The following is an 18,301-nucleotide window of genomic DNA, read 5'->3' on the forward strand; positions in this document are numbered from 1 at the left end:
CCCCCCCCGAGGGCAAACTTCGGGCGCAGCGCGCTGGGGAAGGGCGCAGCGGGCGCTCCCGTCGCCTCCTCTCGTCCTGCTCCTTCCCTCCTTAGCCGGTGCCTTCTTCATTTATTTCTTTCTCTCTCCTTCTTTCTCACCTCCTCTCTTTGTTTTCCTTCGTTTCCTTCCTTCCTCGCTCGCGCTTTCTCCAGCTTTCCTTTTCGTGCCCTTTATTTTCCATCCTTTCTTTCATTCCTTCCCGTTTCTCTCTTCTTCCGTTCCGCGCTCCCGATGGTTTTCCTGCCTCGTTTCTACCCTTATTTTATTTAATTTCTTCATTTTTTTTTCGTTCACCTCTTCCTAGCTTCCTTTACCTTTTTTCTTTCTGATTTTCTTTTTTATTATTTTTCGTTTTTCCTTCATTCCTTCCATCTGTTTTCGTTTATTTTTGTTCTTTATTTTTTCCTCACTCTCCCGTTTTCCTTTCTCTTCTCTTTTTTTCTTGTTTCTTTTTCTCTGCTTTCGTCTGCAGGTTTTTTCACTTTTCACTCTTTTTTTTTTTTAATATTATTATTTTCCGTTTCCTTCTCTGTTCTCTTTTTCTTTACCTTTTGTTTTATTTCTTTCTTTTCGGTGGCCTCCTCTCCGTATTTTTTCTCCTCCATCCTCTTGCCCCGAACCAACAAATCCGCCTCCTTTTCCCTCTCCCGGCGATGTCCTTAACGCTGCGGATTTGCTTTTTGTTTTTTTGTTTTGTTTTGTTTTTTGGCTTTCCTCTGCCGCTCCCCTCGCCGGCTGCGGGGTTTCGGGGGGCGGCCGGGGGGACTCGGGGGGTCCCCAGGGGCCGGATCCCCGGGGGCAGCCGGTTCGGCACAGCCCCGCCGCACCTGCAGCTGGGGAGAAAAAACAGCGGAGAAGTGCGGCGGCCCCGTCCCGGCCTCCTCCTCCTCTTCTTCCTCTTTTTTCTCCCCTTCCTCTTCTTCCTCCCCTTCCTCTCCTTCCTCCCCTTCCACCCCTTCCTCCTCTTCCTCCCCGTTTATCCCCGCATCGCGGGGCCCCCACGGCAGCTCCACAAAGCCCCGCGGGGGGCCCGCAGCCCAACTTTGCGCCCCCTCCCTTTTTCTTTCCCCCCTCCCCAAAAATCCTCCTCCCCCCTTCTCCCCCACTTCTCCTCCCCTCCCTCGTTCCTTTTCCCTCCCGGCCCGGCCAAAATAAATAATACGAAATAACACTACTAATAACGCCAAAAGCGATCCCGTCGAGAAAACAGGTGCTGCCTTCCCCATCCCGGCTCGGGATGGGGAGCCCTCCCCGAGCATCCCTCTGGGATAAATTAAATTACAGAAAGAGGGAAATTTAAAAAAACAATGAAAAGCCCTTGCGGAGCCCCCCGGGCGGCCCCCCCAAGCCAGGTGCGTACTCACTTGGCGGCGCAGGTACAAGCCACCCTCAACAATAGAGGCGCGTTGTTTTTTTCCCTCTGTGCCAAGCGCAGGGCTGGAGCCAATTTAGATATGCTATAAATTAAGAGGTTGCCATGGCCACCGGGATGCCATTGGCCACCGGGCGGCCGACGCGGGCCCCCACGTCACCAAATCTGAATAAGGATGCGCGAATTAACTAAGGCGGGGGACAAAGCTGGCCATGGGGACAGCATGAGAGTGGCGGCGCGGCGGCGGCGGAGCACAGCGAGGCACCGGGGCTGCCGGCTGCAGGGGGGGCGTTCATGCACCCCTCCTGCCCTGCCCGCTGCCGCACAGCCCCCCAGCACGACGGAGGGGCCGGGGGCGTCCCTTCGGGCTTTTTCGGGGCCGTTTTGGATTTTTGGGGGGGGTCTTTTTTTTTTTTTTTTTTTTTTTTCTTTGGGCTTTTGGGTTTTGTGTTTTTATTTTTTCCATCCCCGCCGGAGAGAAGAGGGGGAAGAACTTGACAGCTCCGCTCCCCTCCTTTAATTTTTGAGATTTTTTTTTTTCCTGGTGTGTTCTTATTTTTTATTTTTTTTATTATTATTTTTTTTTCCCGACGGGTGAATTTTTGTGAGACCTCGCTCGGGGCTCTGACTTCTCGGTGGCGAGGCTCCTTTCCCCCGGCGGAGGTGATGATGGTGCATTGTGCGGGCTGCGAGAGGCCGATCCTGGACCGCTTTCTGCTCAACGTCTTGGACAGGGCATGGCACATCAAATGCGTCCAGTGCTGCGAGTGCAAGTGCAACCTGACCGAGAAATGCTTCTCCAGGGAAGGCAAACTCTACTGCAAAAATGACTTTTTCAGGTGAGTGGCACCCCCCCCCCAAAAAAAACAAACAAACAAACAAAAAAAAAACAAAAACCATACCCCACACCGAGGGGATGCGGTGCCGCCGCCGCTCCCAGCCCGGCGGGGAAGAGGAGAGGGGCTGGGGGGGCTCCCCAAGGGATGAGGAGGACTCCCCAAAGGATGGGGGGGCTCCTCAAGAGATGGGGGGCCTCCCCCTGAGAGCTGGGGGTCTCCCACCGGGATCTGGGGGGGTCTCCCCTCGAGATCTGGGGGTCTCCCCCCATCCCCATCCTTCCCTCCCGGGAGCTGGGAGGCTCTCCTCGACAGCTGGGGGGCTCCTCCTGGGTTCTGGGGGTCTCCCCAGGGATTTGGGGCTCTCTTCCCGGGTTCTGGGGGGTCTCCCCCCGGGATCTGGGGGGCTCCCCTCATCCCCTTCCTTCCCTCCCGGGGCTCCAGCCCGCGGTGCCCGGGCAGGGCGCGGCGAAGATGGGGCCAGGGGCTGCGCTGCAGCCCGAGGCTGGGGGGGGGCTGTGCTTTATTCCCCCCCCCAGCTCCTTGTGTGACCTTGCCTCCAAAAGCAGCCGGGACCGCGGCCCTCTCCGCCGACCCCCCCCCCCCCCAAAAAAAAAAAAAAAAAAAAAAGGCACAAAAAAAACACCCCGGGGCCCCGCCGAAGCCGGTGCCAAAATCTCGCCTTTTGCCACCAAAACGCTGCGGGCGGCGCTTCCCCGCCGGGCCGCTCCTTGGCCCCCCTATTTCCCCCCGGCCCCGGGGCCCCCCCCCCCGCTCCGCCGCTCCTTAAATGCCCCTAATGACTCCGATAAGGTGCCGGGGAGGAAATTAGGGGCCGGGATGGGAAGGGGAAAATGACTTACGACCCGTAATGCTTTCACTACATCAACGTCACGGGCGGCAGCGCGGGCAGCAGAAGTTGTGCCGAGGCCAGGAGGAAAAAAGGGGGGACCCCCCCGGACACCCCCAGCCCCATTCCCCCCCCCCCCCGGCCTGGCAGCCCCCGGCTCCCCCGGGCCTGGCAGCCACAGCCACAGCCACCGTGTGCGGCTTTTGGTTTTCTCCTTTTTGTTTTCTTTCTTTATTTCTTTTTCTTTTTTTTTCCTCGAAGAAATCGTTTTCTGCATTTTTTCGTTTCCCGGAAAAAAAAATAAAAAATAAAAATTAAGATAAATAAAAGGAATAAAAAGGGGAAAAATAAAAATAAAATAAAACATCGGCTGGGGAAAAGCGCTGCGCGCAGGGGAGGGAAACCGGAGCTGTGCGAAGCGGCGGCTCCGAGCTGGAAAAATTAAAATAAAATACAACGGGGGGGTGGAAGGGGGGTGCAGGATGGTCCCGAGCCCCCGGCCCCGGGGTCCTTTCGGGCCCCCCCGCCGCCCCCCGGTTTGCTCCCGGTGCTCCCCGCTACCCGGAGCGCCCGGCCCGGTGCCCTCCGGCCGCGATGTGCGGGGATGGGGAGGGGGGACACGAAATCCCCCCCTGCTGGGCTGGGAGGAGGGACCCCCCCCATAACCCCCTACCCTTTTGGAGAGGGGGAGACCCCCATGTCCTCTAGGAGAGGACCCCAAACCCGAGCTCCCCGGGGAAATGGGGTTGTGGGGTACGAAGCATTTCCATGCCGTGCCGTGTGTGTTCCCCAAAATCGTGCCTCTCACCTCTCTTTTTTTTTTAATCCCCCCCCCCCCCAGGAGGTTTGGTACCAAATGCGCCGGCTGCTCCCAAGGCATCTCCCCCAGCGACCTGGTCCGGAAAGCGCGGAACAAAGTGTTCCACCTGAACTGTTTCACCTGCATGGTCTGCAACAAGCAGCTCTCCACGGGCGAGGAACTCTATATCATAGACGAGAACAAATTTGTTTGCAAAGAGGATTATTTGAACTCCCCCACCCTGAAGGAAGGCAGCCTCAACTCAGGTACGCGCCGCGTGGCCTCGGGGACACCGAGGGGGACGCATCCCGCGCCGGTGCCCACCCTGGTGCCGGGGTTTTTCTTTCTGGCCCCGCGTTCCCCCCGTGGAGCAGGGTTGGGATGGGGGCCAGACGCCTTCTAAGCCCCCGTTGCTCCCCACGGATGCTCGTGGTGCCCCCCCATGCACGCCCACCTCCCTGCTTTACACCAAGCCCCCCCCCCCCCAACACCCCACCGCGAGTGTGCCCGGTGCCCCCCGCGCCGCGGGCCTGATCCTTCGCCTCCTTTCACCCAGAGGCAAAGCTCCCATTTGACTTCCTTGGAAGCTGTCTCTGCGGCAGGACGGCAGGATCAGGCCCGCTCGTGCTGTCCCAGCAATGCCAGCCGCCCGTGCTCACCCCCTTCCGTGGGCTCTCTCTCCGTCCAGCACCCGGGGCCGGATCCTGCCACGCCAGTCAGTGGGGCCGCTGCTGCGAGCGAGGCGAGTAGAGCTTGGCCTGGGGGGGTGCTGGCATCAGGGGCCCCGGGGGGGGCAGTGAGGGGGCGGCTGGGGGGGGAGGGGTGTGAGCCAGGCTCAAGGCAGTGACTGGACCCCCCCCAAAATCCCCCCCCGACCCTCGCATTTCTCCCAGCGGCGCATCCCCGGTGCGAGCGGCACGGTGGGGGGGGAGAGGGGGAGCGCCGGGGGCTGTGGTGTGCTCGGGGGGGGGGCCGCCCCCTCCCCAAAAAGCCCCCCCCCCCCGTCTGCTGAACCCCCAAGCAATTTGTGGGGGGGGAGCTTCATAGGGTCACCAGCTCAGATGCCGGCGTGCAGGGCCGGGCCAGACGATGCTTGCCACGAGCTCCGTGCGTTGTTTAGGGAGGGGGGCAAAGGCGATCAGCACCCCCAGCACCCCCAAAAATCCCCCTCCCCATTTCCTGCAAGCATCCCGGCTCGGTGGGAAGGGGAGGGCAGAGGAGAAGGGGGTCGCTCTCTCTCCTAAGCCATCCGCCCCCCCCCCCTTTCCTCTCTGGGTCTCCTTTACAGTGTCCTCATGTACAGACAGGAGTTTGTCCCCGGATCTCCAGGACCCCATGCAGGACGACCCCAAGGAGACGGACAACTCCACCTCGTCGGACAAGGAGACCACCAACAACGAGAACGAGGAGCAGAACTCGGGCACCAAGCGCCGGGGGCCCCGCACCACCATTAAGGCCAAGCAGCTGGAGACCCTCAAAGCCGCCTTCGCCGCCACCCCAAAGCCCACCCGGCACATCCGCGAGCAGCTGGCGCAGGAGACCGGCCTCAACATGAGGGTCATCCAGGTGAGCCCCCCCCCCGTGTGACGTCACGGGATGGACGGTGACGTCATCACCTCGACGGTGACGTCAGGGTCGGGGTGGTGACGTCCTTCCCCCAGGGCTGGGGCAATTTGGGATGGGGACGGAGCGCCGGCGGGACCCCCGGTGCCGAGCGTTGGCCACCGGTGAGGGCAGAAGGCGCTGCCCCCAGGGGGGCAAGGAGAGGCCGATGGTCCCTGCCCAGCACGTCCCTGCTGCTCTTCCCCACCCCAAAAAAAAATCAAAAAAACCCATAAAAATCCCAGTGGAAATATAGGGATTAACGAGTTTAATAGGGCTAATAGGGGAGGGCGCTCCCGCCGCGCTGGTGCCGTCCTCACTCCGCGCACAGGGCAGCGGGGGGACGTGCGTGCCCCACGTGTGCCGGTCCTCGGGTTCAGGAGGGGGGCAATAATTCAGCCCCCCCCCAGCCAGGAGTAGATTCGGTTCAGGTGAGAGAATACCCCAAAAGAAGGCAGCCACCTCGTCCCTTTTATCCCCATCCATCCCGGGGAAATCCCTCCCCAGGCGGTGACAACATTTTCACCCCTTTCCCCATCCACCCCTGGCTGATTTATTTTGGAGAGGGGGTTGTCCCGGAGGATTCGGGGAGGCGTGCAGGGGGGGGGATCCTTAGGGGCTGACGTTGACCCCCCTGCTGCAGGTCTGGTTCCAGAACCGCCGGTCCAAGGAGCGTCGGATGAAGCAGCTGAGCGCGCTGGGTGCCCGCCGGCACGCCTTCTTCCGCAGCCCCCGCAGGATGCGGCCCCTGGGCGGCCGCCTCGACGAGTCCGAGATGCTCGGCTCGACGCCCTACACGTACTACGGAGGTGAGGGACCCGGGAACCCCTTCCCCATCCCTCTTCCCTTTTCCTTTCCCCCTCGCCATCGCCTTTGTCCCTCCCCGATCCCCGATCCCCGTGCCGCTGCCAGGCTCAGGGTGATGGTGACGGTGACGGTGGCGGTGGCAGCGGTGGCAGCGGTGGCGGCGCGGCCCCTCTCCGGCGAACAAAGCCCCAGCTGCGGGCTTTTGTGCCCCTTTCAGGCCGCGTTTGTTCCCATTACCTCCCGGGCCCGCAGCATATGGAAGGTCACCGCCGCCCCCAACGCCCCCCGACGCCCCACTGGGACGGGACGGGCAGCGGGGAGCCCCCACAGCTTTTGGGGCAACATCTCCTAATTTTGGACAAAATGTCCCCACCACCTCCCCTACACCCCAACTGCTGCCAGGGCCCTGGTGCTGCATCTCCAAAGCTCCCCCGAGCCCAGGGGCTTTGGGGGCACCCCTTGAGGTTGGGGTCTCGAGCCCTTCCAGGCTGATAAATGGGAACATGTTCCCCATTATGTATATATGCATCATATATTTATATGTATTTATATATACATACATTTTATATATATATATTTATGTGTTTTATATATCCATATGTGTTAAATATATATTTTATATATATATATTTATATATATATTCCCCCCATATATTATCTATTCCCCATTTATGTATTTCCCCTACCTATCTCCCCATTACATATACACACATTTCCCCCACTCCTTTTATTTATTTATATATATGTGTGTATACATAAATATATATAAAATAGAAATATTTCTACACCTGTAAATACTTTTCCCCGTTAAATAACAGGATCACGCCCACCTCACCCCGGTTACCCCAGCCCCTCACCCTCCCCTTCCCCTATTTCCTCCCCTTTCCACCCCAAAAATGCCATGGTGTTAGGATGGGGGGGTTATCAGGGGGGGTCTTTTTACCTCCACGAGGTGCTGAGCGCCCCAAAAGCACCGTTTTGGGTTGGGGGGGCCGTGATGGGGTCGTGCCCATGGTGGTGCGGGGGGCTCGGGGTGACGGCACCGGGGGCCGGCTCCAACCTTTCCCCCCCCCCATTGCAGATTACCAAGGTGACTACTACGGGCCGGGAGGCAATTATGACTTTTTCCCCCACGGGCCCCCCTCCCAGGCCCAGTCCCCGGCCGACCCCAGCTACCTTCAGAACTCAGGACCCGGCTCCACGCCCCTGGGACCCTTGGAGCCCCCCCTAAGCGGACACCACTCCTCAGAAAACCAAAGGTACACGGATATGATCTCGCACCCCGACACCCCCAGCCCCGAGCCGGGGATGACGGGCTCGCTGCACCCCATCCCGGGGGAGGTCTTCAGCGGGGGGCCGAGCCCCCCCTTCTCCATGTCCAGCAATAGCGGCTACAGCGGGGCGCTCGCGCACCCCAACCCGGAGCTGAGCGAGGCGGCGGTGTGGTAGAGCCGGGGGGGGGACGCGCCTCTTCCCCACCCCCCCCCCCAACAAATCCCCACCCCACACCTCCCTCCAGCCCCCCCCGGGGCACACCGGCTGACGGACACCCCCCCCTTCCCCCGAAATAAAACCACAACCCCGATGCCACGGCCGCCCTCCGATGCCAAAACGCATCCTCCCCGGCACCGCAGCCCCATCCCGATGCTGGGGGCACCCCGCTACCTCCCCCTCCCCACACTGTGCCCCCTCTTTTATTGGGGTGGGGGCAACACAACGTGCCCCGAGACCCCCCCTTTGTGCCCCCCGCCGGCGTCGGGACCACCACCTCTCGGACCAAAGCTGAACTCGCCTGGACACGGGTCCCACCGGTGCCGGGGGGCTGCTGCGGGGCTCCCCCCCCCCCAGTGCTAATTAGCCTCTTTTTAATGATCCCCATCCTTCGTCCCGATATAACGGGGCCGGGGGGGGGACACGGGGAATAGCAGCCCCCCCCTCAGCCCCTCGCTTTCGTTGTTCCCCCGTTTTGTTCCCCAGGAGGAGGTGGGTTGGGACCCGCTGGGTGGTTTTTTTTGGTGAGGCCGCGGGGAGGGGGGGACGGGAGGCCGGGCAGGGGGCTCCCCGAGCATCCCGCTGAGCTCGGCCTCCTAAATTTTAGGGGAAGAAGGGGTGGGGGGGGAGGCGAAGAAGCGCCCGGGACCGGAAAGAGGCAGAAAAAAATAATAAAAAATAATAAAAAAAAGGAGACAAACAAAGAAACGCGGCACAAAACCGGCGCGCGGCGCAAACGAAGGCCGAGCCTCCGCCGAGCCCAGCGCGTCCCGGCGGCCCCGCGGGTCCGAGGATGTATTATAGTTTTTGCTTCTAGTTTCTTTATTTTGTATAAAGGAGAAACAAATAAAGTATGTTTTTGTGTTTACTGATTATTTATCGTACTTGCAGTCAGCGGAGGCTCCGAGTTTTTTTCTGGTTTCGGAGGCTGGGGATGGGGTGGTGCTGGGGGGGGGGGAGAAGAGAGGATGAAGGTGGGGGGAAAAAAATAGGAAAAAGGAAGGAGAAGGGGAAAGAAAGATGAAAAAAGTTGTTTTCTGAAGGCACCGTGGGTTTCCTGTCCCCGCTGCCTCTCACGGAGGCCGCTGGTGTGAGCGCCTGGCACTGTTCGGTGTGGATAAAAAACCCCTGAGCTACCTGCTCCGGCCCCCAGCCCCCTTGATTGGGGGGCTGCAAGGAGAAGCAGACACCCCCGCGCCCCCCAGCACACAAAGCGGCCCCAAACTAATATTTAAAATGCAAAATCGCGGCCGAGGTCCGGCCTCCCCCCCCTCGCCTTGCAGTAAAAAGATACAAACCGAATAAATTACCTTCCCGCGCCGGCTTCCCAGAGCCCCTCTCGCTGACCTGAATTTTAAGTCCCGCTGCTGATTTATGGCCAGCCAGCCGCTCCGCTGCCTCTTTTTATTTTTGTATTTTTATTTTTTTCTCCCCCGTTCAGCCAAGTGGAGGAATTTTTCCTTCCCGTGCCACCACGGGAGGGGACGCCGAGAAAAGCACGCAGCGCACGGGGAAACTGAGGCACGAGCGCAGGCGGTGGGGACAGGAGAGGTGCTGCCCCTGCGGGTGGCACCGCGTCCCGGTGACCTCTGCCCGGCCTCGTTATGGGGATTAAAGCACAAGGGCGCGTGCCGCCTGCTCGTTATTATCAGCGTGCTGCTGTCATTAGCCTTACGCTAATTATCACGCCCCAGCCGCGTGGCCGAGGGTGGTTTGCGGGGTGCTGGGGCACCCCTGGGATTTGGGATGCTGGCAGGGGCTCCGTGCGAGGAGGTTGAGGTGGGAAAGGTGGAAAGTAATCGGGGCCGGGACCCGGGATAAAAAATGGCAGGGGGAGGGCGGGCTGACTCCCGATAATTAATAGTGCGCCTCGTAATAGGATTCTCCAGCCTTCGGTGCTCCCTGGAAACACCTTTTTACATAAGCTACTGCCCACGACGGAACAGCAGGGCTTTGATTTATGGGGTTCGGTCCTCCAGGAGGCATTGCGGGGGCTGGCCGGGCCGGGGGGATTTATTGGGGAAAAGGGAAAAAGGGAAAGAAGGGAGGAGAAGGCTTCAGGGCAGGCAGGCGGGCGAGGGGAATGGGCTTCGGCGGCTGCTCCGGGGGGAGGTTGAGGAGGGTTTTGGGGCTGGAAAGGGCAAAATGGGCACTGGGGCTAAATGGATCAACTGGTGGGAGCTGGGGCAAAGGTGGTAAGCTGGGGGGCAGTTGGGTTTGGGGGTCCTGGTGGGAGAGAGACCCCAAATCAGGGGATGGGGGGGCACATGTGCTTTGGGATGGATGAATGGACACATGGCTGGGGACCCCCTCAATAAATCCCTGTAAGCAGCAGGTCCGCGCACGCTGTTCCCTTCTGACAGCACAGGAGGGACGGGCGAGGGTTGTAATAATTAATAATCATTAGAATAATAACGCATCGAGACAGTGCCAAAGTAATTAGCCAGAGCGCTCGCTGATTGAGGCTCCAGCCGTGGCGTCCCCGGGGCCGTGCCTCAGTTTCCCCACCCCACTCAGCACCTTTGGGGTGATGTGGGGAAGGGGGGGGACACCCGGGGGGGTCACTCCAGCCCCAGCTGGCTCTTCAGGCCCCGCAGCTGTGCCGCCGTGATGCTGCTGCCGCCGCAGACCACCAGCACCACGCTGCCCAGGGGGGGCCCCAGGCGCCCCTCGCGCTGCAGCTGCTGCAGCCGCCCCGAGTAGAGCACGGCCAGCGCCGCCCCGCACGCCGGCTGCACCAGCATCCTCTCATCATCTGTAGGGATTTGGACATCCTGAGAGCCTGGTCCCGTTGTTGGGCACCCCCCTCGGTGTCCCCATCCCCTGGTACTCACCCAGGAACTGCTCCACGGCGCGCACGGCCTCGGCGTCCTCCACCACCTGGGAGAGGACCCGGCTCTCCTGCGCGCACTGCAGCGCCCGCGCCGACACCGTCTTCGCCCCCAGGCACTTGGCCACGCTGGGGAAATGGGGTCAGGGTGGCCCTGGGACGTGCCATCCCCTCGGGGACCCACCGTGAGGGTGACAGAGCTGGGACCGACCAGCTCGTGACACCCACGGCCCAGTGCCACGTGCCGAGGACGCAGAGCCCCCCAGCACCTTTCCAAGGGGGGTCCGTGGTGACATTGGGGACCTCCTGCTGATGGAGAGGTGTCCCCAGCGCTCACCTGGTGATGTCGGGCAGGGTGACGAGGTGGCCGGCCTCCAGCGCCGCGTGGAAGCTGTGAGCCCCCCAGGTCTCGGCGGCGATGATGGGGACGTCGGGCCACCCCACCTGCTGCAGCCCGGCCACCACGCCGGCCAGCAGCCCCCCGCCACCCACCGCCAGCACAATGGCATCGGGCTTGGCCTCCAGAGAGTCCTTCAGCTCCTGGACCAGGCTGGCATGGCCCTGCCTGGGGGATTTTGGTGGCCGTGGGCACCCCAAGCCCACCCGACCCTTGGGGACGGGGATGGGGGGTGTGGAGCTGAGCCCCGGCGGCACTCACCACACCAAGGGGTGGTCGAAGGGGTGGACGCTGACCCAGCCGGGGGTGTCGGCCAGCTGCAGGGCTCTGTGGTTGGCTTCATCCCAAACCTGGGGGGCACGAGGGGGGCTCAGCGGGGCCGCATCCAGCCCTGGAGCACCAGTGATGTGCCCCTTGTCACCTCAAGGATACCCAAAACCCGACACAGGAGGGTGCATTTGTGGGGTCCGTGCTCACCCACGGGCACTGAGGTGCCCCCCCCAACCCCAATTTGGGGGGTGGGCGCCCTACCTTGCCGCAGACCTCCACCGTCGCCCCCAGCTCCTGCAGCCTGCGCACGGTGCCGGGTCCAGTGCTGCTGGGCACCACCACGGTGGCCGGCAGCCCCAGCTTCCTGGCTGCGTACGCCGCGGCCATGCCCGCATTGCCCCCTGCCAAAAAAAATGGGGGGGGCTTTCATTTGAGGGGTTCCACCCCCCCCTCCCCTGCTCTAGGGTCAGATCTCCTCCAGACACCTGGGGTGATCCATGCAGGGGGGCGCACGGTTTCTCCCCCATGCGGCACCCCACTGGGAGCAACCCCAAAACTGGGGGAGGGGGGGGCACGAGGATGAGGGGCTGGGAAGCAGGGGGTGTCCCCCATCCTCCCTCCCCCCAAAAAAAAATTACCTGAGGAGCACACAAAGTGCTGGCAGCCCTTCTTGGCAGCCTGGAAAACAGGAGGGAGAAGAGGAAAGGACACAGCCACGTGTCCCCACTGTGTCCCCAAAACTGAGGGCAGCACCGGGTGCCCCCATTACACCCCCCCATGACCCCCCCCCGCCACGCTCACCTCCTGGCAGAAGTGCCCGATGCCCCGGATCTTGAAGGAGCCGGTGGGCTGCACGTTCTCCAGCTTCATGTAGACCTTGGTCCCTGCCACACGGGACAGGGGCAGGCTCTCCAGGAGCGGGGACACGAGGTGGAAGGGCCTCTCGGCCTCCATGGCTGCGCTCTGACGGGTTTTGGGGTCACCGCTGGTGTCCCAAAACCCCCCCAAAAACCACAAAAAGCAGCCTGAGGACTGGGAGAGCCGCAGGTGGGCTCAGTCCCCAGGGGTACCTGGTGCCCACGGGGTCTCGCCGTGCGTCCCCACGCCTCCTGCCCCGCTCCCGGAGCAACGTCTGGGGAGGGAAGGCGGCGAGGTGACGTCGGAGGGGCCGTGCCGGTGGCCGCAGGCCCCGTGCCAGCACGCCGAGCTCAGGCCTGGCCAGAAATGTGCTTCCCCAGCAGATTTCAGGACTCTGCCTCCTTCGGCTGATTGTGGCCAACTCCCTCCCCCCCCCATAAAAAAAAACAAAAAAACAACAAGTAGCTGTGCCACGGTTTGTTGGCATGGCAGCCCCTCTCCCTTGGCAATTGGCACAAACACCCAAAATTTTGGCAAGATCCTCCTGGTCCTTTGTCCTGGAGGAGGAGGAGGAGGAGGAGGGTGAGGGTTGGAGGAAGGTCAGCGGGGCTCCCACCCCTCCACTTCTCCACCCTACCAGCTGTAGGGCCCGGAGGTGCCACCGGGGACACGGAGCAGGGACAGCCACGTCCCCATGGAGCTGTCGGTGGCAGCGAGGGCTCACGTCGTCAGTAGGCTTCAGAGTGAACAGCCCACACAGTGGGCACCTGACACCGAGCCGTGCCCCCCTCGGGACACCAGGGACTGGAAAAGGGGTGGTGACAGTGACATTTTGTGCTCACCCTCGCTGGGGGTGATGGGGGGGGCCCAGCCTGGTCCGGGGAGGCCTCGGGATGGGGGCCAGGGCGGCCTCGGTGGGAACCTCGCTCCTTCAAAGCACTGCCGAACGCCAGCTCATTAATCCCCCGGTAATGACCTCGTTATTCCTAACGAGCCGCGCTGCGGCGGAGAGGATCAAGGGGGCTGCAGTAAGAGGATTTCAGGACGTGGGTTTTGGGGCTGGGGGGGCGGACACAGGTGGCAGAGGAGGGGGAACAAAGGGGACAAGGATGGGCACCTCGTCCTGGGGGTGAGTGGTGCTCCCCGCTCCGTGGCTGCTCTCCCCTCTCAGCTGTTGAGAACCAACTCCAGACACCCGAAATAACCCCAAGGGGTCAGCACCAGAGCGCAGTACGAAGCAGAGGCAAGGAAACCCAGCCAGCCAGCACCCCGGAGACAGGAGCACCCCATTAACCACCTCCTTTTTTGCAGGAGAGGCCGTCAGTGTGAGCCCAACCCCGATACGAGGCACCAGAGAGTCTCGGCGCAGCACAAAGCACGGCTCCACCGCACGCAGACCACTTTATTTATCGAACCCAAACCCGGTCACTCACCTCCTCTTTGCCACGGGGCTGTCCTGGTGCCTGCCCCAGCCTCCCAGCACCCCCCTTTATGGGAAGGGCCCCCCAGAGCAAGAGCAGTCGACCCCAGGAAGCGCCCCACGGGGCACAGCGCTCATTTTTGGGGTTGGGGACAGAGCCCTCTGATCCTGGGCACGGCGGCACAGCGGGGGCACAGCCCCATACGCAGCGTGGGGCACCCCACGGGACGGCAATGAGCAGCGAGAGAAGCAGGGGGAGAAAAATATAGGGGACAGGGGACGGGGCAGAGCCAGTCCCCCCCCCAATGCGCCCCCCAAAGCCAGCCCTAGTGAGAAGGAAGAGCCAGCAGCTGATGCGCCGCGGAGTTTGCCCCCCCAAAAAAAGGCTCTGGACAGACGGACACGGATGGACGAGCGGCCACCACGTGCCGGGGTCGCTCCGGGCTCAGTCCCAGCGGACCTTGACGGGGGGGAACTTCCAGAGGTCGGGGTGCCCCATGTGCAGCAGGTGGCTGCAGGGGGACGTGCTCCAGCGGAAGGGGGGCACGTCGTCCCACGCCGGGCCGCTGGCGGCCACCAGCCCGTAGGTGGAGGCCATGCCAAAGGAGGTGACCTGGTGCCAGGAGAGAAAAAAGGAGGAATAAGAGGGTTGCGTGGGGTCCCGGGGGGATTTAAGGGGGACGGGGGCATCCCCACCTTCATGTCGGTGCCGCCGTGGCAGCGCTGGCGCAGGGCGGCGAAGGGGTAGGTGCCGTTGGAGGGGTTGAGGTCGGAGCGGGCGGAGATGGCGTTCTCGGCGTTCTGGGGGGGGTCACAGCCCCGGCACCGCGACAGAGGGTCCTGCAGGTAGTTGTTGGACCTGGCAAGGGGGGGAAATTAAATAATTAGGTCACTGAGAGCACGGCCGCAAAGGCTGGGGGTCCGTGGGGAGGCGGAGGCGACACCCAGGAGGGGGTTTTGGGGGCGGGGGGCAGCCCCCACCTCATCAGGCGGACCATGGAGTCCACGTCGTGGACCTGCGAGTGGTTCCTGCGGAAGATTTGGGCGCGCGGGTTCTTGTCGTAGGTGAACCAGTCGCCGTACTGCTTCACCAGCTCCAGGTTCCCGCTGGCGTTGAAGATCTCCTCGAAGTACCTGGGGATGGGGAGGCAGCGGGTCAGGGCGGCACCAACAGCCCCCCCTTTTTTATTATTAAATGGCATCAGTGGGACACCGATCGGGGTGGAGACGAGCAGAGACGAGGCTGGAGGGAGCTTACGGCACGTTGTAGCTGGCCCAGTATCCCTGCTGGTACAGCACCTCTGTCTTATCAGCCACCATCACCAAGCCCCTGCGGCAGGAGGAAGGACACCGGTCACAGCAGAAGGCAAAATAAAAGGGGGACGGGAGGGACAGACCCACCCAGGGGTCCCCACCCCATCCGGGGGCCGTCACCTGCATGCAGAGAGCCACCAGCTGTCACACCCGTGCCAGAAGGGCCACCACAGCGGGAGGCAGCGTGCCACCGAGCCCCCGTTTCGCACCCAGGCCACCAAACAAATCCCACCTGGGCCACGCTGGGGCAGCCCATGGGCTGGGCAGCCGGGATTTTAGGGCTCCGAGGGGCCGAGCTGGCTTTTGGGGAGGGCGAGAGGCACTCACGGGATCTGCTCCAGCACCGTCAGCACTCCTGGCTGGGGGCCAGCCTTCCCTGGGGAGAAGGCTTTGTAATCCACCACCATCCACTGGTTGTTATACCTGCACGGGGAAGCGACCGTGTCCCTCGGGGTCACCCAGAGTGCGCCCCGGGGGTGTCCCCATGGGGTGTCCCCCCCTCCGTGCTCACGTGCCGCTGTTGAACTGGGTGAAGATGGTGGCCCACTCGGCGCCGCTGCGGGCCAGCCGGTTGGCCACGATGTTCCTCAGCCACTCCAGGACGCTGCCCTGCGGCCGCAGGTACTTCCAGAGCGCCGCGTTGCTGTTGCCGATGGTGGTCTCCAGAGCTACCTGCGGGGAGGGGAAGGGGAAATTGGGGGGTGAGCTGGGTTGGGGGTGCCACCGGGGGGTCCCGCGGGAGCCAGGTGCCACCCACCAGCCCGCTGCTCAGGATGTAGAAGTCGTCTCCGGAGAAGATGGTGCCGGGGTAGGAGGAAAACACTTGGATGCTCCCCGGGATCTGAGCAGAGCCTGGAGAGGGGGGCGAGAACGGGGTCGGGGGAGTCAGGATTTGGGGAGAAAGGGGGGAAAAGATGTGCCCCCCTCCCCGTCCTGCCCACATACCGCCGGGCGCCACGCGGAAGGGCAGGGTGTACTTCTTGACGATGCGCAGCATGGTCTGGTAGGGGGCCCAGGTGTCGTGGGCCACCAGCAGGTCCCGCTGGCCCGGCAGCAGCTTGAGGAGCGCCGAGCAGGAGCCGGAGCCCAGCGGGCGCCGCGGGGCCGATCTGTTCAGGGCCTGCTCCAGGTCCTCCAGGTCCCCCCCCAGCTGCAGGAGGCTGCGGGGAGGCGAGGAGGTGGCGTGGGGCACCCCACGTGGGGAACCCAGCCCCAAGACGTCCCCCGGCAGCCCCCAGCCCCGATTTTTTGGGGGACAGAGCTCACAGGAAGCCGAAAGGCGACAGGGAGAGGCTGCCGGTGGGGAAGGCCACGCGCCCGTTGTAGCTGTCCTCCAGGCCCTTCAGCTGCAGCAGCGCCAGGCGCACCTGTGGGAACGAGGAAAAATGAACCAAAACCCAACATTCTGCACCCAAACCGGCGGTGGGGACACCGAGGGGCACGGCCTCACCTGGTGCCAGTACTCGGGGTGCTGGCCGGACGCCATCTGCTCCTCCATCCAGGCCAGGTTGGCCTGCAGGTAGCCGCGGAGCTTCTCGCAGTAGGGGGTCTGGTAGCCGAAGGGCCCGCAGTAGCCCACCACCGTGTTCATCCAGTGCATGTAGATGAGCTGCGGGGCACGGCGCTGGCAGTGGGACGGGGACAGGGGGGTCCTGCCCGCCGCCCCCCCCCCCCCCCTGCCACCACCGCCACCCCCCCGGTACCTGCTCGGTGACGGCGGCCTCGGCCAGCCCCGCGGCGTAGGCCTGCAGGCTGTCATTGAACGAGGCGTTGGTGGCCAGCTCCAGGAAGGCCCAGCTGTGACAGCAGGGGGGGGATGGCTGGGAATGATTCTCCCCGGGACCCCCCCAGTTCTCCCCAGGACCCCCCAGTTCTCCCCCGGTTCTCAACCAGGTCCCTCCAATTCTCCCCCTGGTTCTCCTCCAGTTCCCTCCCAGTTCTCCCCACGTCCTCCCAGTTCTCCCCCAGTTCCCTCCCAGTCCCCCCAGTTCTCCCCCCTATTCTGACCCAGCCACCCCCTGGCTCTCCCCCCCAGTATCCCCCACAGCCCTCCCAGTCCTCTCCCTGGTTCTGCTCAGGATCCCCTTGCTTCACCCCCAGTTTCCCCCCCAGCTCTCCCCAAGGTCCCCAAGGTTCCCTCCCCAGTTCTCCCCTGGGTCCCCCCACTTCTCCCCAGCCCCCCCAGTCCTCTGAGCCCCCCCATTTCTCCCCATGTCCCACCCCACGTACTCCCTACCTCTCCCCCTTGACTCCCTCTATTCTAGGACCCCCTTACTCCCCGCAATTCCCCCCCAATTCCCCCCCAGCTCCCCTCCCATTCCCTCCCCAGCCCCCACTGCCTCCCAATGCCCCCCCCCCAGTTCTCCCGCTGCCCCCCAGCCCCCCCCCACCCCCTCCCCACCCCACAGCCCGGCTGTGGTCGGTGAGCGCTGCCCAGGCGATGGCGTTGGGGTGGCGGCCGGGCAGGACCCGCAGCCTCCCGGAGCCGGGCTCCAGCAGCACGGAGGCGCCGCGGGCCGGGGGGGGGGCGACGGCGGCGGCGACCCCGACCCCAAACCCGACCCCAAGCCCGGGCAGGGCCAGGAGCAGCGCGGCCACCACCGCCCGCGGGGCCGCCATGGCTGGGGGGGGGGGGCGTGGGTTTGGGGGTGGGTTTGGGGGTGGAGGGGGGGCGGAGATAAAGTGGGGGGGGGGGGGGGTCAGAGTGGGAGGGGTTTAGGGGAAGTGGGAGGGGGTTAGGGAAAAGGCGCGCCCCCTCGGGGGGGGCTCCGGGGGGGCTCGGGGGGGATGCGCCCTAAGGGAGGGCTGTGGGTGGCTCTGTTATATGGGCAGCCTGCCCTATAGGAACCCCATGGGCACCCCGCAGGCACCCCAAAGGATCCCCTATGGCATGGCACCCCAGCCCTATAGGTGCTCCGTGGGCTACTCTACCCCTTTCCCATAGGAGCCCCTACCCCAAAAACACCCCTGCCCTATAGACAATGCCGTGGGCACCCTGCAGGCACCTCTGCCCCGTGGACACCCTAGGGGGACCCCTATCCATTGGCATCCCTACCCCATGGGCACCCCTACCCCACAGACACCCTATGGGCACCCCCGCCCTGTGTAGCACCCTTACCCCATAGGCACCCCAGCCCCGTAGGCACCCCATGGGCACCCCACAGACACCCCTACCCCATGGGCACCCCATGTGGCACCCCTGCCCTATGGGAACCCCAGCCCCTTAGGCACCCCTATCCTATAGACACCCCATGGGCACCCTTACCCCATGACACCCCTACCCCATAGGCACCCCATGGGCACCCCATATCCACCCCTAACCCCCGGGGGGGTGACAGGGGCGCAGCACCCCGGCCTTATGCAATCCCCGCCTGTTTACTGCTGAACCCAGCGGGCAAAGTCCTCGGGAGGCT

At 63.1% G+C, this 18,301-nt stretch overlaps 3 protein-coding genes across 4 annotated transcripts; 1 reads left to right on the top strand and 2 right to left on the bottom strand.

Annotated features, from left to right (window-relative positions):
- Positions 1–1,616: 1,616 nt before the first annotated feature.
- Positions 1,617–8,667, top strand: LHX5 (LIM homeobox 5). Its single transcript, XM_068653806.1, has 5 exons — positions 1,617–2,253; positions 3,942–4,165; positions 5,188–5,465; positions 6,145–6,310; positions 7,390–8,667. The coding sequence occupies exons 1-5, from the start codon at positions 2,081–2,083 to the stop codon at positions 7,755–7,757; spliced, it is 1,209 nt and encodes a 402-aa protein (XP_068509907.1). The 5' UTR covers positions 1,617–2,080; the 3' UTR covers positions 7,758–8,667.
- Positions 8,668–9,197: 530 nt separating this feature from the next.
- SDSL (serine dehydratase like) lies at positions 9,198–12,527 on the bottom strand. 2 transcript variants are annotated; one of them, XM_068653808.1, is made up of 8 exons: positions 12,367–12,527; positions 12,098–12,259; positions 11,935–11,974; positions 11,558–11,697; positions 11,288–11,376; positions 10,967–11,194; positions 10,634–10,758; positions 9,198–10,554 (listed from the first exon to the last, which is right to left on the bottom strand). In XM_068653808.1, the coding sequence occupies exons 2-8, from the start codon at positions 12,248–12,250 to the stop codon at positions 10,361–10,363; spliced, it is 969 nt and encodes a 322-aa protein (XP_068509909.1). In that variant the 5' UTR covers positions 12,251–12,259; positions 12,367–12,527; the 3' UTR covers positions 9,198–10,360. The 2 variants fall into 2 exon arrangements, with proteins under 2 accessions (XP_068509909.1, XP_068509910.1); XM_068653809.1 differs by lacking the exon at positions 12,367–12,527 and having other exon boundaries at positions 12,098–12,346.
- A 1,009-nt stretch (positions 12,528–13,536) lies between these two features.
- Positions 13,537–17,529, bottom strand: PLBD2 (phospholipase B domain containing 2). The gene is made up of 12 exons (XM_068653803.1): positions 17,290–17,529; positions 16,592–16,685; positions 16,339–16,497; positions 16,155–16,255; positions 15,834–16,048; positions 15,646–15,740; positions 15,400–15,560; positions 15,216–15,311; positions 14,833–14,904; positions 14,556–14,708; positions 14,271–14,433; positions 13,537–14,187 (listed from the first exon to the last, which is right to left on the bottom strand). Exons 1-12 carry the CDS (start codon positions 17,505–17,507, stop codon positions 14,020–14,022), a joined length of 1,695 nt encoding a protein of 564 aa, XP_068509904.1. The 5' UTR covers positions 17,508–17,529; the 3' UTR covers positions 13,537–14,019.
- Positions 17,530–18,301: the final 772 nt, after the last annotated feature.

The sequence above is a fragment of the Anas acuta genome, chromosome 17 (genome assembly GCF_963932015.1).
Source record: "Anas acuta chromosome 17, bAnaAcu1.1, whole genome shotgun sequence".
Lineage (NCBI taxonomy): Eukaryota > Metazoa > Chordata > Aves > Anseriformes > Anatidae > Anas > Anas acuta.

Coding starts and splice junctions, on each gene's coding strand:
- SDSL (XM_068653808.1), bottom strand. CDS start 12,250: ATGGAGGCCGAGAGGCCCTTCCACCTCGTGTCCCCGCTCCTGGAGAGC. Junction 11,975..12,097: donor TCGGGCACTTCTGCCAGGAG/GTGAGCGTGGCG, acceptor CCTGTTTTCCAG/GCTGCCAAGAAGGGCTGCCA. Junction 10,555..10,633: donor CGCCGTGGAGCAGTTCCTGG/GTGAGTACCAGG, acceptor AAATCCCTACAG/ATGATGAGAGGATGCTGGTG.
- PLBD2 (XM_068653803.1), bottom strand. CDS start 17,507: ATGGCGGCCCCGCGGGCGGTGGTGGCCGCGCTGCTCCTGGCCCTGCCC. Junction 15,312..15,399: donor ACCCAGTTCAACAGCGGCAC/GTGAGCACGGAG, acceptor TTCCCCGTGCAG/GTATAACAACCAGTGGATGG. Junction 14,188..14,270: donor ACGGCGGCACCGACATGAAG/GTGGGGATGCCC, acceptor TCCTGGCACCAG/GTCACCTCCTTTGGCATGGC.
- LHX5 (XM_068653806.1), top strand. CDS start 2,081: ATGATGGTGCATTGTGCGGGCTGCGAGAGGCCGATCCTGGACCGCTTT. Junction 2,254..3,941: donor TGCAAAAATGACTTTTTCAG/GTGAGTGGCACC, acceptor CCCCCCCCCCAG/GAGGTTTGGTACCAAATGCG. Junction 4,166..5,187: donor GGAAGGCAGCCTCAACTCAG/GTACGCGCCGCG, acceptor TCTCCTTTACAG/TGTCCTCATGTACAGACAGG.